This window comes from Paramisgurnus dabryanus, chromosome 2 (genome assembly GCF_030506205.2).
Source record: "Paramisgurnus dabryanus chromosome 2, PD_genome_1.1, whole genome shotgun sequence".
NCBI classification, from domain to species: Eukaryota; Metazoa; Chordata; class Actinopteri; order Cypriniformes; family Cobitidae; genus Paramisgurnus; species Paramisgurnus dabryanus.
The window spans coordinates 8,539,687-8,557,265 of record NC_133338.1 but is presented as its reverse complement, the minus strand read 5'-3'; the positions used below and the strand labels follow the sequence as shown (position 1 = coordinate 8,557,265).

Below are 17,579 nucleotides of genomic sequence, written 5' to 3'. Positions count from 1 at the left end.
TAGAGGAGATAGACTTTGCAGAAGCAACCAGCCTTCGCTATGCTTTGCCTCTACAGTACGTTGTGCATTAAAATCCCTTAATGCATGGCTAGCCCTGGATTATCCCTTACATAAATAACACTTTAAAGTTTACACCATATGTGTGTGTGTGTGTGTGTGTCTGTGTGTGTGCTATACTTATATATTTATTAAGTATGTAAACATAATAATTTTAGAACAAACAGGAAGACGACGCAAGCATAGGATGCGTTCACACGACAGAATTTCGGGAGTGACAACCGTATTTGCTTACAGGTGTGAGGCTTGAAGTGTTTTGTTCAGACAGCACATTACGACACAAATAGAACACTGTCTGTATGAACGAGCAACCGACCTCAAACCAGTATGCTATTCGCACGCGGTGCCTGTAACCATAGTGACGGACGTAAATATAAAAACGAAAGTATTATACAATGGACAAAACTTTAATTATGTAATTAACAAAAACAGCTGGCGCGTGTGTAACGCTTACCATTGTGCAGAGAAAAAAAACAAGGTGGTTCCATATTTAAAGTTTTAATCTGCAAAATGAATGAAGCAACTGCACGTTTGACCAAAGCAGATATATCCAGTACAAAAGTAATCCCGATGTCTGGTGATATATTGACGTCTTGTGAAGCAAATCGATCCGTTTTTGCAAGAAAGTGAACTTTATTTACAGCATTAGTAACGCAGTCACATAGGAAGTGCGCTTACGCTCCCGCTCTGTAGGTGGCACTGAGAGTATGGTTTACCAACCGCAGGCAAAACCAGCCTCTTAGCGCCACCTAGAACGGGAACGTAAGGCGCACTTTATATGTTTCCAAGGATGTGCATTAAGGCTAATAATGTTGTAAATAACGTTCAATATCCTGCAAAAACCGACCAATCTGCTTCACAAGCAGCCAATATGTCACCAAGAGTCATGGGGATTACTTTTGTATTAGATATATCTGCTTTTTGAGCTCTCAAAGTGGCGGTTGACTTCCATTCATAACATATATGAATCATAAACGGGCTTTCTGCAAAATATCTTAATATGAAAAAGGTGAGTAAATAAAGAGCAAAGTTTTATTTTTGGGTGAATTATCCCATTTATTTTACACCGAACATTACATCGTCCACTTTTAAGGTTTTATTATTTTGCTCTCACTTACGGCGCATTCACACAGGGCGTAAGCGTTAACGCTTAACGGAAGGCTTGTCTGAAGCGTGGCCAACAGCCAATCACAGGGGCCGCAGCACATGCTCCGGTCTTCCATAAACATAATTGGCTGGCTCTGCCTAGGTTATTTGCTTAAGACAATCTGATTGGCCGACGCTCGCGTTGCCGCTTGAAAAGTTGAGAAATGTTCAATTTCTGCCGCGAGCAACGGCAGTGACGCGGCGCCGACGGATACACAATTCAGTTCGCCAACTTTTGACGTCCCCGGAACAGACTTCGACAGAACATCGGACATCTTTTCTACTTATTTTCTATTCTATATATTAATAAATTTCCAGAAGATTTCATCACTCAAGCCTGTCCGTTTAAGGGCTTATTGCAACCATAAACACTTACATTTATCTTCAAATGGTGTCTTCGACGATGGTATTCTATAAAAATGAAGGCCATCTTTTTTTGCCATTTCTATTCTGACACTCAACAGCACAACAGGACATTTTCAAGTGAGTTGTCTTGCTTGTTTCACTTGTGTGTAATTCATTTCCACTGTTTTTCTGCAACCACATTGCGCGCGCAGCTTGCAGTGACGTAACTGCGACTTCTACTCGCAAATGGTATATACTGCGTACATTTTTTTCTGTAATTTAAAATATAATATACAGAAAATAGCCCAATTTATTGAGTTAAAATAACCCACAGGTGGGAAGGTGCTATATAATTAACCCATAGTTGGGTTACTTTTTGGGTTATTTTTAACCCAACATTATTTAGTGTGTACTGACAAAAACCTTTCCCCCAAAATCCTCAAAGCAGAGCAAAAGAATCAATAGATGCACATTTTGTTACTCGAAAACATTCTTGCAGAGCTGAAAATCCAGTTTGACTGCACTAAATGTCATGAAGATAAATCTCTCTCTAATAACTGATCTGAGACCAGTGAGCCCAATAATAAATTGATGCCAACTGCAATCGAAGAGAACAAATGTTATCTGCAGTCGAGCGACGAGAGTAAAGCCAGAAACTGAGGCTCAGGTGTGGGTTTGTTAACTGATGGTCGGTTAGGAGCCATTAGAGTCACAGCATCAATCACTCATGACCTCATTAGAGACCTGTAACTGTATTTACAGGGCAGTATTACTGCACTCTCTGACCACAAGCTACGGTTCCCTTTAGTCTCGTCTGTAATCACCTTACTGTGAACAAAGCTTTTCAACAGAGACATGACAACTGAAACTAAACCATTTTCAGAATGTAGTTAAAGGAATAGTTCGCCAGAAAATGAAAATTAAACTAAATTTAAATTACGTAGGATTACGATTACTGGTCTCAAGATCTTAAGAGTCTCGTGACTACTCATCATATGTGTCATGACGAAACACCCAATGACCAATATGAAGCCAATGTGCCACAATTTTTGATCTGTATGCATTTACATTTAAAAGCTGTTTACACCTGGTATTAAGATGCGTTTTGATTGATTGGATCACAAGTGGATGACGCTAAATGTGTAAATGGGGTGTGAAATGTTTTGAGCTCTAATTTCAACCACATTAAGAGGTAGTCGAAAACGCATTCGACCGGATTGCTTTTGTGGTGTAGACACGAATCGAATGCGTGCGCGTATGATGGTGTACTGGTAGCGCACAGTGATATACAGAGAGAATATCTTGCCTCATTGTTTCACCCCCAAGCCAGCTGGTATACACTGATATAAGTTGCCTGCCCTTGCATATAGCGCACTAACTCTGAGTCTGCTGGCCATTTGCGTTCACACAAACTTGAAGACATCTTGCTGGGCGAGCTTGTACTTTATATTTTTCATAGTTTGTGACGTGGACAAAACCGCGAGTCACACTTAACCACCTGTCACAGCCCTATTCCAAGCTTTATAAAGGTAGACTGGGACCAGGGAACAACTTTGGGGGTAAATAAAGGTCTTCTGAGGGTAATCGATATGATTTTGTAAGAAAAACATCCTTATTTGAAACTTTATAATAACCAGCTTCCGCTACATCCAATGCGCATTCACCAGAATGTTTTTAGCATAGTAGCGTACGATATGTAGGTACTGACGTAGTGACAAATGCGGAGACACTAAGAAGAGACAAAACACTAGTCACGAATAAAAAGTCTAAACCATGGATTTTAAAAGAAGATTTTTCAATATTTTACTATGTTTTACCTCAACTTAGATGAATTAATACATGTGTACACGTTTAATCTTTGTACAGCGCTTCTTGAATGTGTTAGCATTTAGCCTAGCCCCATTCACTCCTATGGCTCCAAACAAAAGTTTTATTTTGTGCCACCATACTTACTTGTGTAACTACTCATGTAAGAGTATTTAACCCTCATATTATGTTCCGGGTCAATTTGACCTGTTTTGATTTTTAAGCTGTCGGATAATTCAGTTAAACTGTGATTTTATTCTTGAAACTTTGTGACTTTTTCTCATTTATGGCCATGAACATGCATGCAAAGTTTGGACATGCTGATATCTTTTGAAGTGTACCAAAATAATTTTGTAACGATTTTGAGGTTTGCGAGTAAATTTGACCCGCATTTTGTTTTGTTCCAAAGCAACTGTGTAGACCTAAATTACATATATATTTTTAGTGTTTGTTGCTATATTGGTGTTTTACTATCCTGAAATGGGGGTAAAAATGCTTCTCCTCACTCTTTTGAGTACTGAAAAAAACTTTTACAGACACAGATGGTAAAAGTGAGCTATCATTTCTATTTACAATGTATATGAAATACTACTTAAGTTATCGTTTTCTTCCAGACATTTTGTCACTTTTTCTCATTTAGGGCCATGAACATGCATGCAAAGTTGGGATACACTGATGTGTTTTGAAGTGGGGTTTTTTTAGCAGAAATAATGATTTTTGTTACGATTTTGATGTTTGGGGGTCAATTTGACCCATATTTGTTTGTTCCAAGGCAACTGTATAGAGACAAATAAAATACATTTATTGTGTATATGTTGGTGTTTTACTACCCTGGAAAGGGAAAAGTGAGCTTTTCCTCACTTTTTCAGTACTGATAAAGACTTCCTCAGACACAAAAAAGTAAATGTGAACTATCATTTCTATTTTAATGTGTATAAAATACCATGTAAAGCAGATGAATTCAGACCCACAGAAAATCCAGAGGTGAATACAGGTGAAGCCAGTTGTGCCCCACAAAACAGGAGACCAAAATAAGCACCGTTTGTGTAAAATGCAAGTCAGAAAGCACATGCTTGTTGTTTTATTTGTACAATGAGCCTCGAGAACAAAAGATGAGCCTGTTTAGGAAAAGAAAAGCTTCATTTCATTTCACAGCAATATTAAATTGTTTATTTAGGATGTTTTAAACATAGGTATGTTAAAAAAACATGTTGAATTCAAATTTAAAATGTTAAAAACAGTTTTTATTGTGCAACATTTGTTAAAACACAAACATGTTAAAAATTGTGGTTAAATGCATTTTTTAAAATCATACTTTGTATAATACTTGTAAAAATAGATACTGTACAGTGGTGTGTGGTTGGCTGGGATGGGCCAAAACTTTTTATAAAAGCGGGACCCGCACAAAACGTTATCGTATGCTACATTACTCTTTGGTGAATGTGGTGGAAGCTAGTTATTATAGTTTATAAAGTTTTACATATCTGTATTTTTCTTACAAAATCCCATCAATTACCCTCAGAAGGCCCCGTGGAGCACTTTTTTAGGCTTCAAAGTCATAAGTTGTTCCCTGGTCCCTGTTTAATACAGTTATAAAGTTTGGAATAGCAAGCGCATTTTTTAAAATAACTTTGATTGCGTTAATCTGAAAAAAGATAATCACTTGACAGTGAGTAAATCATCATGGGGTAATTTTCATTGTTCGCTGGAGTTTCCCTTTAACAGCTATTTCTCACAAACGTATTATTTCAATTCAGAAGACATACACAATATTAACCCACCGTAGTGGCATGGATTACTTTTATTGTTCAAAAGGATAGGCTTTAAAAAAGCAAGTACTATTCAATGCCATTACTTAGCTGAAAAGAGCCACGATATCATTTAATAACTCCAAATGTATTCGGCTGAAATAGGAAGCCATATAGGGTGGCAATAAGGTGAGAAAATGATGTGGTAAATTTGGTGAACTATTCGTCCTGGCTTTAGTTGCTTCATGTTCTGTTTCTTTGTGCAAGATCTGGTAACACGGCTTGACCAATCAGAACAACATGTGGACATCTGTTTGGATGCATTTTTTGTTCTCTTACAACATTACACAACAGAAAAAAGCATATATGTCATACAATATCTTTGTTCCTCATTCTTGTTTTATGCACGGGACTATGCAAAAGCTTTTGCCCGGCCTCACCTTGGGATTACATAAAGAAACAGTAGCAGTTAAGACAGCCTAAATCTACTAAAGAAATGGGGCAAACAGTCTAAAATGCTTAAAACAACTCTATTTCGCGTGCACATGAGAATTTGTCCCTATTTATAGGCACAGTGTGGACACCCAATACTGATTTAGCCTTTTGAATGTTTACTCCACTTTGTACCGTAACCGTAAACCATTTACAGCAAGTTTTGTGAAAACATACTTACTTCACAGCATGTTTCCACAACGGTCTAAAACCTTTGCACATCCAGTGTGGTTTACAATTTGCACTGTATGTGAATACACCAATTGACCAATAAAATATAATGTCGATTGATTTATAACAAATGGGGTCGGATTATAATACAGTTTAACATGGTAAGCAAACAGTTATGACAAGATGTAATCCGTTATATTGTCTGATACTGTTTGGACAAACATTTAGTCTATCCCCAAACTCATGCCATTGGTTATTATACTGTAAGTCAGGCTGATTGCAATGCTTAATGCCAGGGGAACTTTTCGATGCAACAGACTTCCCCATAAAACGCATCAAACCACAAACTCACCCCGTCTGGTCGACCACTGCTGTTATTATCGCAGGAAAGACGAATCAGCTCCAGTGCCTTCTGGTCCTCGCTGCCTGCATAGGCCTCCTGGATGTTCTTCAGAGTGGGCGACTGACTGAGGGGAACGCCGCCAACCGCCGACTGCTTGGCTCCCATCTCCAGAATGCCTGTGATCGGGGCATAGCCACCACACGTGCACAAACAAACACACAAACAAACTCAGCATAAGGAAAGAAATCTTACTGTGTGCTCGATCATGCTAAAGCAAAGACGTTGCAATAAAAAACAGCCTGGGATACAAGAGGAGAGGGAGCAGCCGGGAATCAGGTCAGCCTCATAAAGAATTCACATGCCTTTCCCCCTGGACCAGACTGTGTATTTATGGAGCAGTGCTTTCCCATGTTTGCCTTTGATGTAAAGAGCACAATATCTTCACAAGGGCTAAAGCGAGAGCAGGAAGATCCACGCTTTCCGGATAGTAGGGCTGCACCGATAAATGCCGATATACATTAATATTGCGTGGCCGATAACTATTCTGAATCGCACAGCCGATGTTATTCACAGCTATTTCATGTACTACGGCTTAAAATACCTGATAAGGTTTGAATAAAAGCAATATAAATATATCCTTTAGCCATTTCCTAGAGCTGCGTGTGTATGGATCTTCGTCTGCAGCGCATATTGAGTTTCTGCACGAGAGCGCCCTCTTGCTTTGGATGTATCGGCATTGGCCGATATATCGGTGCACCCCTACCTGATAGATAACTGTGTAATGCATACTTAAACACCCACATACCTACTAAAACACACTCAGAAGTTTGAATGTATCGAGTAAATACTGTAGTCAGCAGTAAATTGACCTATTTGCACTCTCTTGGTCTTAATGTGCAAGAATCATCAGCTTTTATCATTATCAAATAAGCTGTCACTCAATGTAGTCGATAATTTTATCCCTTGAAACTCATTTTTGAGCATTAAAACAGCATATGTAAAAGTTTTTTCCTGTGAAAAATTCCCTGTAATTTCTCCATGCCTTAAAGCTCACATAACACACAGCGTTTTTGTTTATTTTATGTAAATATTGAGCACCTATCGAGTAGCATTACATCATTTATAATATCTAAAGCAGGGGTCTCCAACTCCAAAACTTTTATTGGTTTAGTTCATTTAATTTGATTTTACTTGTTGATATATTTTAATCATTGTTTTAAATGTTAACATACATAAAAGAAGCCAAGCTAATATAAAAATATGTAATAAAAAAATATTAAAATTGAGGCTATTAACAGATTGTGCTTTGGCGGGCAACTTGCAGACTCCATGCGGGCAAGAATCTTTAGTTTTATCAGATTTATAAAAGACAGATAAGCTGTGCCAATTCATTCCATAGTGGTGTTAGTGAGACCAGCAGGGGGTGCTTACCCTGTGGTCTGTGTGGATCCTAACACCCCAGTATAGTGATGGGGACACTATACTGTCAAAAAAAAGCACCGTCCTTCAGATGAGACGCTAAACCGAGGTCCTGACTCTCTGTGGTCATTAAAAATCCCAGGATGTCCTTCGTAAAAGAGTAGGGGTGTGCCCCGGCATCCTAGCCAAAACTTGCCCATTGGCCTAATAATCATCCCTCATACTAATTGGCTCCTCTCCACTAATAAGCTGGTGTGTGGTGGGCGTTCTGGCGCAATATGGCTGCCGTCGCATCATCCAGGTGGATGCTGCACATTGGTGGTGGTTGAGGAGATTCCCCCATTCATATGTAAAGCGCTTTGAGTACTGAGAAAAGCGCTATATAAATGTAAGGAATTATTATTATTATTATTATTATTATATAAACACAAGCTCCTGGAGGTGTACCATGGGCAGAGCGAATCACGAGCAAGCAACACAAACATTATCCCACTATATCTGGATATCTTATGATTCACTACATGTCGTTTACATATATGCAGTTACAAACCGATTCCCAACAAAACACAGACATTTGATGCATTGTTACTTACCACCTGCGACTCATGACCCAGTTGGGACCGCCCCATTTCAATGAAATCTAGCTTTAATCAAACACACACGCATAACTCCACAGTTTCCCCAGATAAACAAACTATTTCCATTGTTTCCATAAGGCTGGATTCTTTGGGAAGCTGAACAAACTTACATTTTCCTTACAGACAACGACACACATCTTTAATGACATTGATTACATGTCAGCTCTTGGATGGTGTGTGAGTGCGCTATTCTGGTTAAAGTGCCCATATAAGGACTTCCACTGTACTTCATGCACTGAAATTGCCTATAAAAGAAATAAAGAAAAAAGCAAGCGGAATACGAATCTTTTATGTTAAAAAAAAAAAAAACTTTCAGAAACTTGTTCGAACCCTGTCGAAGTGCATTCGGTACAGAAATAGTCGTCACACGTCCAACTGCTTTTTTGACACTTTGCCTATGTTTAACATGAGGAATCCAACTCTTTAACAGTGTTAATAAGTCAGAATGAATTAAATACTCCCTTAATATAGCTTAAATGTACACTTTGCCTCATTAAACATGTGGATTTATGAATATGCTAATTATCCCTGCCTCCAATAAAATGCACCAGGCCAGAGCACAGTGCACATGTGAGCAGCACAGTAGTAAAACTGAAGCAGCGCTACAAACGTTTCAGCGGTGAGTCTATGCGGCATACATTTCTATGGCTCGGACTGCTTGATCCACTGTGGTGACGTGAATGACTGACTGAATTCAATGGTGTTACATGATGAATCTGGACATGCTTTGTCTTAAAGCATATAAAAAGACCAAATAGAGATATACCATTTCTTTAAGATACTTTTATAATGATTTTCTGTCTTTTTAAAGCTTTACAACCAAGGTCACTATAAACATTGGCCATTGTTGAACTATCAAGAAGAAGAGCAGCTCGGCCATTCTTTTAATTCACTTCTCCCTTTTCATTTGTGCATGAACGATCATCATAATAGTCTTACTTCAACATTTATCTACAGTTATAAGCATAACACTTTATTATTTGTTAATGCTTTGCATAGAGAAGAAGCCAGCCAAAGCTTGTTGCATTATGAAAGCATCAAACCAAAGGGCGGTGAAGGTCAAATCAATCACTCTCTCCAATTATTCAGATAACTCAAGCCAGCCCTTTAACTTTTATCTGGCAAAAGTGGCCATTGGCAGATGCAGCTCCATTAAGAACAGGTCATAGCTACAGATGTAAAGGAGCCAGCTGGTGGGTAAGTGCCAGCACTGCTGTATTCCTTAACAGAAGAGGACGTATGAATAATTGAGAAGGCATTTCTGATGAGCTGAAAGCCTGAGGGACGGTAACCATTACATCAGTCCAGCCTGCATCAATACCGTCTCCCTCCCTGTTGTCTTAGCTTATGTCCTGCCAGGACCTATAGTGAACCAGAAGGGCAAACTAAAGCTAAGACATTTAGCTCTGTTCCAAAACGCAAAACGTATGCATTTTATGTCGAAAAGGCATTGCACTGCGACAAGGTCAGTGCGGCCATGACGAAAGATCAAGCAAATCAAAGGTTAACAATTTTATTTTATTGTATATTTGTTCCATGCATTTCAATCTTTTTTGGTACATCATGTTTGAGGATATAATTTGGGCTTGATTGCGAAAATAAAACTGCAGTCTATGGGACAGTCAAAAGCTTCTCGGTTTTTATCAAAAATATCGAAAAATGTGTTTTGAAGACAATCAAAGGACTTGGTGTTTTAGAACGACACATGGGTAAGTGATTTATGATAACATTTTAATTTTGGAGTAAAATAACCCTTTAAGCAAAAAGATCAGCTGCCCTGGATCTTCTCTCCGCTGAAAATCCAGATGTTCATTAATAAATAATAACAATATACTACTATTAAATGGGGGGGCAATGGTATTTCAAGCATTCTGACTTATTAACACAGTTATAGAGTTGTTTCCTCATGCTAAACGTAGCCAAAGTGTCAAAAAGGCAGTACAAGTTTCGGAAAGTTTTTTTCGATTACAGGTCCAGCTGACGTTACAGGGGTTTTCTATAGACCTTTTGCGTGTTTGCAAACAGAGATGACGTTTTTTGTGGGCGGAGCCCAACTGGTGGCAGAAAATGAATGCTTCTCAATAGCTGTGTGAAGTGTTTTAGCATTAAACTGTGATTTTTAAGGATCCGGTGTTCTGTAGAAGTCTGTTTCCCCTATATTTCTCTTAAGTGTAATGTTTCTTAAAACGTTTTCACCAAGTTACGTTTATTTTTTTAATAAATTAAAAGTTTTAATGGCTTGGCCACTGATATGCTTGCATGTATGTAATGTATATGTATTGTTCTTTATTGGTAAATCAATTATTTTTACAGTATGAATCTCTGAAGTACTTATAAGAGCAATACTATCATGTATTCTGTATAATATCATTTATTAAACATTTAATCATTTCCTGTTTTCAATTTCTTCCTTATATTTTTATCCTACGTGTTTGATCTAAAACTATTATGTTTACATACAAATTAATTTGTATAGGCCTGTTTATATATTATTAACACTTTACATCGTGTGTGTGTGTGTGTGTGTGTGTGTGTGTGTGTGTGTGTGTGTGTGTGCGTGCGTGCGTGCGTGCGTGCGTGCGTGCGTGTGTGTGTGTGTGTGTGTGCTATGTTTATATATTTATTAGTAAACATCATAATTTAGAACAAACAGGAAGAAGACATAGGCTAAGATATATGGTAAAAAGAAGTAATAGAAAATGAAAAAAAATACGAAAACTTTAATAAATGGTAATATTATTGATATTATGAACTAATTAAAATCTTTAATCTTTCTAAATAAATTATAAACGTAACGTGATGAAAACGCTATAAGAAACACATAGAGGGATCAGACTTCGACAGAACACCGGATATCTTCTCTAATTATTTTCTATTCAAATAATTAAAAGATTTTCAGATGATTTCATCACTCCAGTCTGTCCGGTTGAGGGCTTTTATTGCAATCATAAACACCTACGTTTATCTTCAAATGGTGTCTTCGACGACGATATACTATAAAAATGAAAGTCATCTATTTTGGCATTCCTATTCTGACACTCAACAGCACAACAAAACATTTTCTAGTGAGTTATATTGTTCGTTTCACTCGTGTCTCATTCATTTCCACTGTTTTTCTGCCACCACATGCACGCGTGACGTAACTGTGACGTCGACTCGCAAAAGGTCTATACGTATCACTTCTTTATATGGGCACTTCGCCCGGAAAACCCCGCCCACCCGTCAATCAGTGGGAGACGCTAGAACTTGCAAACATCATATCCCGCTACATAGCTTTGTTTAATTTCAAAACTTAACCATGGTACGAAAGAAGAAATGTGTTTTTGCATGTAAGGAAAAGAAAGCTAGCCTTATGAAAACAATGGATATAGTTTGTTATCCGGGGTAGCAGCGGAGTTTTGCTTGTTTGTTTGATGCGCTGGATTTTCCCAACCGGTAAGTAAGACTTCTGTCTTATGTTGGAAATAGGCGCGTGCATATATAAAAATGACACAAACATGTAGTAAATCATAAGTTTTAAGTGTTGTATAGTGTTACATGACTCGTACTCGCTCCTCCCAGGGTAGTAACTCCTCCTTCTTCATTTTTTCGTACGTTATGGGAAAAATTCGGTAAAGCTAATATGTCTTTTATAAATCTGATTAAACTAAAGACTCTTCTGAGATATAAAAGATGTAATACTACTCTATAGGTACTCCAGATTAACATCAGAAATGCAGAAACAGCGTGTGTTACGTGAGCTTTAACAATAATGTAGAAGGTAAGATCATAAATGAGCACTGTAAACACTGTGTAATATAACTAGGGTTGAATGATACAGTGAATATGTTTGATATACTTGCAGTGATTGTCTGGCCTTGTTTTGCCAAGCATCTTCCTGCATTGGCCAAATTTTACCAAAAAGATCAGAGTGATCAAGAGGTAATATAAGCACAAAGTAAATGAGAGAGATGGGATCAATTTTGTAAACAATACGAGAAGACACAGGTATTTAGTGGAGTTTAACAAGAATAGGAGTGATAAGAGTGAGCAGAATGTTTAGTGCAAGTTAACATTCTTGTGGCGCAGTTTTGAATATATTGCAAATGGGAGATAGTGAGCTGGTAGTGAGGCGAGATGTGATAGTCTAGAAAAAAAATCTGTTGGCCTACAAATAATACAGCATCTTTTGGGCTGACATAAGGACAGAATTTGGCAATATGAAAAAATTGAGAAAAGAAAGTTTACTTATATAAGCAGATTTGAGAATGATATAAACTTAAGCATTAAACTTTTTATATCACTACAGTGGCCTGATTGAAATGACACTTTTCCAAACTGAAAAAAGGTAAAACAATCTGGTAAATGCATTAACTAATATGAACAAACAATGAACAATATGTTTTTTAGCACTTATGAAAATGTTACTTAAAGGGATAGTTCTCCAAAACATGAAAATGCTATTATCATTTACTTCATCTCATGTTGTTGCAAACCTGTCTAGATTTCTTTGTTCCCATGAACTCGAAGGAAGATATTCTGAGGAATATTTGTAACCAAACCGTTCATGAGCCCATTCACTTCCATAGTATTCTTTTTTCCTACTATAGAGGTTAATGGGGTTCATGATTGGTTTGGTTACAAACATTACTCAAAAAAATCTTCCTTCATGTTCATCAGAACAAAGAACAAAGAAAAGGTTTTTAACAACATGAGAGTGAGTAAATGATGATAGAATTATCCCTTTAATGTTGGTTCATTGTGCATTAACTGATGTTAAAGCCTCCTTAACACAAGCCGTTTCTGCGTACCTGATGTAAATCTGGAGTACAATTTAGAGTAGTATTACATCCTAGTTTTATCAGATTTATAAAAGACAGATTAGCTTTACAGTGTCTTTCTGATAATGTACAAAAAATTTGGAGTTACTAGCTGCGGGAGGAGCGAGTCCGAGTCAACACTTTATTGACTGGATAACTTATGATTCACTACATGTTCATGTCGTTTATATAATATGCACTTACGTGCCTATTTCCAACATAACACAAAAGTTTTACTTAACGCATGCAACTCATGACCCGGTTGGGACTTTTCAATGAAATCCAGCGTTAAACAAACACACGCCCGAAACTCAGCTGCTACCCTGGATAAACAAACTATAAACATTGTTTCCATAATGCTGGCTTTCTTCTCCTTACATCCCAAAAAGAAACACTTTTTCTTTCGTGCCATTGTTGAGATTTATATAAAACAAAGCTGTCGCGTGAAGTGATGCCTGCAACTTGGCCTGTGACTCGGCTCTCGCTCTCCCGCTGATTGACGTGTGGGCATGGTTTTCTGGGGGAAGTGGCCATAAAAAGAAGTGAGATGTATAGTTTATCCATGAAAAGTCAGCAGTTCCTGTAATCAAAAAAAAAACTTTCCGAAACTTGTACAAACCAGGGTTCCCACACCTTGGTAAACTTCAAATTCAAGGACCTTTCAAGGACTTTCCAGGTCCGATACCATCAAATCCAAGCACTTAATGTGGAGACACATTTCAAATGACAGTAAGGTTGCATTGTGTTACCTTGTACGATATACTGTAACAGTTTTTATGTGTCAAACACGACTATGCAAAAAAGCATTTTGGTATGCATCAAAATTTGCATACATGAGATATAAGCATTATATGCTTAGCGTATTTATGACGTCACCCTACACTTCACAGGGAATAATATGCTTTTTTTCAGGGAAATAGATATTTCTTGCACAACATAGATTCAAGCCCTTTCAATCACCTATATCCATTTATGTTTCTTTTTAAAGACTTTCCAGAGCCTTGAAATTTCCCCCCAGATTCACAAACTTTCAAGGATTTCAAGGACCCGTGGGAATCCTGACGAACACTGGCAAAGTGCATTTGACACAGAAATACTCCAACTGCTTTTTTGACCTTTGCCAATGTTTAGCATGAGGAAACCAACTCTTAAACTGTGTTAATAAGTCAGAATGCATGAAATACCATTGATCTCCCTCAGTTACAACTTTTGATTTACTAAAAAGTGCTGTAGAAGAATGAAAGTTTTAGTTTTTCATTGTTAGTTCAAGTGAGCTAATGCATTAACTTATTGTTAACAAATACCACCTTATTTTGAAGTGTGACTGACATTTTAAGTAAATAAATAAATATTCGAGAACAATCTGATTCTCCTTGTCTTTTATAAAAGGATAAAGATGTATTTTTAATCACCTTTTAATTGCTAATTCAAATAGACTTTCTATTAGGACTTCTGCATTTTAATTTCTCCATTTCGGCAAATGCTTTTATTAAAAGCAACTTACAATGCAATACAAGGTATACATATAATCATAATGTCGGTTCCCTGGGATCGACCCACAACCTTTTGCATTGCTAATGCAATGTGTTACACTGAGCTACAGGAACACAAAGACAAATTTTACTGCTTCTTACAAACCAGCCATACCTGAAACCATTAAGATGCGCCTCTCAGTCGCTTGTTAATTCCCAACACAATGTGATGCAATCATGAGCTGATTTGTATTGTTCATGTTGTCAGCTGTTACATCAATGTAACAGATTAAGTCCTGACAGAGGGAACCCTGTTTCAATTGTTTCATCTTCTGGGCTACATCACCATAAATACATTATGATAAAAAAATAAATATATACATGAACAGGCAGTCATAAAAAATACCTACATCTCTAGAGTCACGGATTACATTTGTGACAAATGTTTTATAGGTCTATCCCTCTTCACTTTCTATTAAACATGCATTTTTATTGGTTCTATTGTAATTCTTGTCTTATATGCAATGTGTTGTATTTAATATCAAATATACATCTCTCAAGGCAGCTGGCATTTAACGCTAGCGATTGTTTTTGTCATTGTATAATTACAGCAATTACTATACAACTATTAAGTAGTTCATGTTCAGAAATGTGTGTATATGCAGATGCACATTCTTTACACGCAGGCGCAGCTTTTACCACGTGCACACTAAAAACATAGAGAGATAGAAGGGGAGAGAGAGAGAGAGAGAGAGAGAGAGAGAGAGAGAGAGAGAGACAATAGTTCTGACCCTCCAAATTTAAGGCCCTAAAATCCCTAACACAAGCACACCAGTCGCTCAATAAAATAAACATACCTTATCATTCTCCAAGGATCTATCCGACAATCATGTCATTACTATCCGTCCAGAGTCCACAAGCTTGGTGTACCTCAAAAACCCCCTCAGCATCAACCCTGACTTTGAGTAATGTTAGCATAAAACGATGCTTCACAGAATGAAGAGCACTCTCCCTTACTCTCTCTCCCCACCCTTCTTTTTGGTCCCTAATGGCAAGGTTAGCTTACACTGCAAACTCCACCCCCCACCCTCAAACACATTAAAGAGTGTAACTCAACCCTCACTGCCCTCCTGGTGTGGGTTTGGGAAGGAGGAGACCATGTCCCTCCCTTGAGAAGCTCAGATCTCATTTGCTTCAGCTGCAGCAAGCTAAGCCAGATTAGCACACTGGCCTCTTTCACATCAGACGCTCTGACGACACACAGTCAATCACAGACAGGTACTGTACGTGACCAGACTGAGACATGAGGGGCAGAGCAAACACACGCTCGGCAGAGATACATGCTGAAGGATGCTCGCCAAGTCACTGTTGCTTATGGCAACCACATGGCTGATGCTGAGCTGGCGGGAAAAGGAAACCCAACACCCAGAGTGCAGCATGAGGGGTTATTGACGGTTTATGGCGGAATGCTTGCTTCATCTGTTTTCTGATGTAATGTAACTCGATATGAACTTGAAAGGAGAGATGGTTGATAAATACCTAGTAAGCAATTTTGCATTTTATTTGCAACTTAACATAGGTAGTTGTTATTTGATATTTTGACACACAAGAACCAATGAGATTTAATGTTACTGACATGCTGACCCAGAGCTGACAGGCATTTGTTTTGGTTTCAATTTCGCTAAATTATTCAAAATGTTAACTCTTTTCCCAAACACACAGGTGTAGCTTCACTTTACAAGACATTTATTAACCTACTGGAATCTTATGGATTATGACGGATGCATGTCTACATGGCAATTTTCAGCGGAACATTCTACTGCCAAATCAACAGAACACTCTTTTAGCCCTTTTCACACAGACATTACAGAAAATACATTGAAAATGCATATCGGATTTGTCAGGGATCGTTTACTTTTAAGTTAATTCAAATTGCCAATGATTTTCCGGAACCTGTGTGTGCTTTCACATAGATTCCACAAGGATCCCGTAAAGACACGTTACGTATTTAAAGTCCTGCACTTGGTCTTTTTAGGGGCTGTTTACACTTGGTTTTAAAGGAACATGCCCACATTTTGAGAATTTAGCTTATTGACAGTATTCCCCAGAGTTAGATAAGTCCATACATACCTTTCTCATCTCCCTGCGTGCTGTAACTCTGTCTGACGCAGCCCCTGCTAGCTTAGCTTAGCACAAAGACTGGAAGTGAATGGCTCCAGCTAGCATACTGCTCCCAATAATTGACAAAATAATGCGAACATTTTCCTATTTATGTGTTGTGATTTGTATAGTAACACAATGTACAAATAACATGGTTATATGAGACACAGACATCTTTTAACAGTATACATACTGGGAACTATCATTCCGCCCAAGTAGCAGTGCTTCGCCTTCTGAGAATATAGTTCCCAGTATGTATACGGTTAAAAGATGTCTGTGTCTCATATGATGTTATTTGTACACGGTGTGACAATACAAATCACAACACATAAATAGGAAAATGTTGGTGTTATTTTGTCACCTATTGGGAGCAGTTTGCTAGCTGGAGCCATTCACTTCCAGTCTTTGTGCTAAGCTAGCTAGCGGGGGCTGCTTCAGACAGAGTTAAAGCACGCACTGAGATGGGAAAGGTATGTATGAACTTATCTAACTCTAGGGGATACGGTGAATAAGCTAAATTCCCAAAATGTGGGCGTGTTCCTTTAAGATGTGTTTTCATCGATCGGATCACATGTGGACGAGAGAGACACATTACGTTTACACCTGGTATTTAAATCCGTCTCTTTTGTCCACTTTCGACCGCATCTGTCCTGAATACTGTGAGGGGGTGGTCTGTGAGACGGTGAGCAAGTCTCTCTGCTGTCATTCAAACGCGAGCGGGAGTAATTATGAGTTTATATGGACGCAAACTTATATTATGTCGGAGCCCGCTGCTTGTTTAGCAAGTATACATGCTGCACAGTGTTTTGTACGTTTATTTGTTGGAGCTTTCTCTGAATTTTCAGCGCAGTTGATGAAATAGGATCGCACAACTTTCACGCTTTCAAAACGAAACTACGGAGATCAGCCGCTTTAGTTTTATCAATGAAAGGCTAAAAATAGCGCTGTTCACCGTATGTTCACGGCAGAAGTCAAAAAAAGAC

General features: G+C 38.1%; 1 protein-coding gene across 2 annotated transcripts in view; it reads right to left on the bottom strand.

The window, feature by feature from the left end:
• lrrk1 (leucine-rich repeat kinase 1) overlaps positions 1-17,579 on the bottom strand; it is a 134,181-nt gene that overhangs the window by 109,130 nt on the left and 7,472 nt on the right. Inside the window, exons 1-2 of one of the 2 annotated variants that reach the window (XM_073811893.1) lie at positions 15,294-15,431; positions 6,118-6,284 (exon numbers count right to left, since the gene is read on the bottom strand). In XM_073811893.1, the coding sequence (XP_073667994.1) occupies positions 6,118-6,273 (156 nt within the window). In that variant the 5' untranslated portion in view covers positions 6,274-6,284; positions 15,294-15,431. Of the gene's footprint in view, positions 1-6,117; positions 6,285-15,293; positions 15,432-17,579 lie in introns of those variants that run through there. The other variant, XM_073811892.1, reaches the window with a different exon arrangement.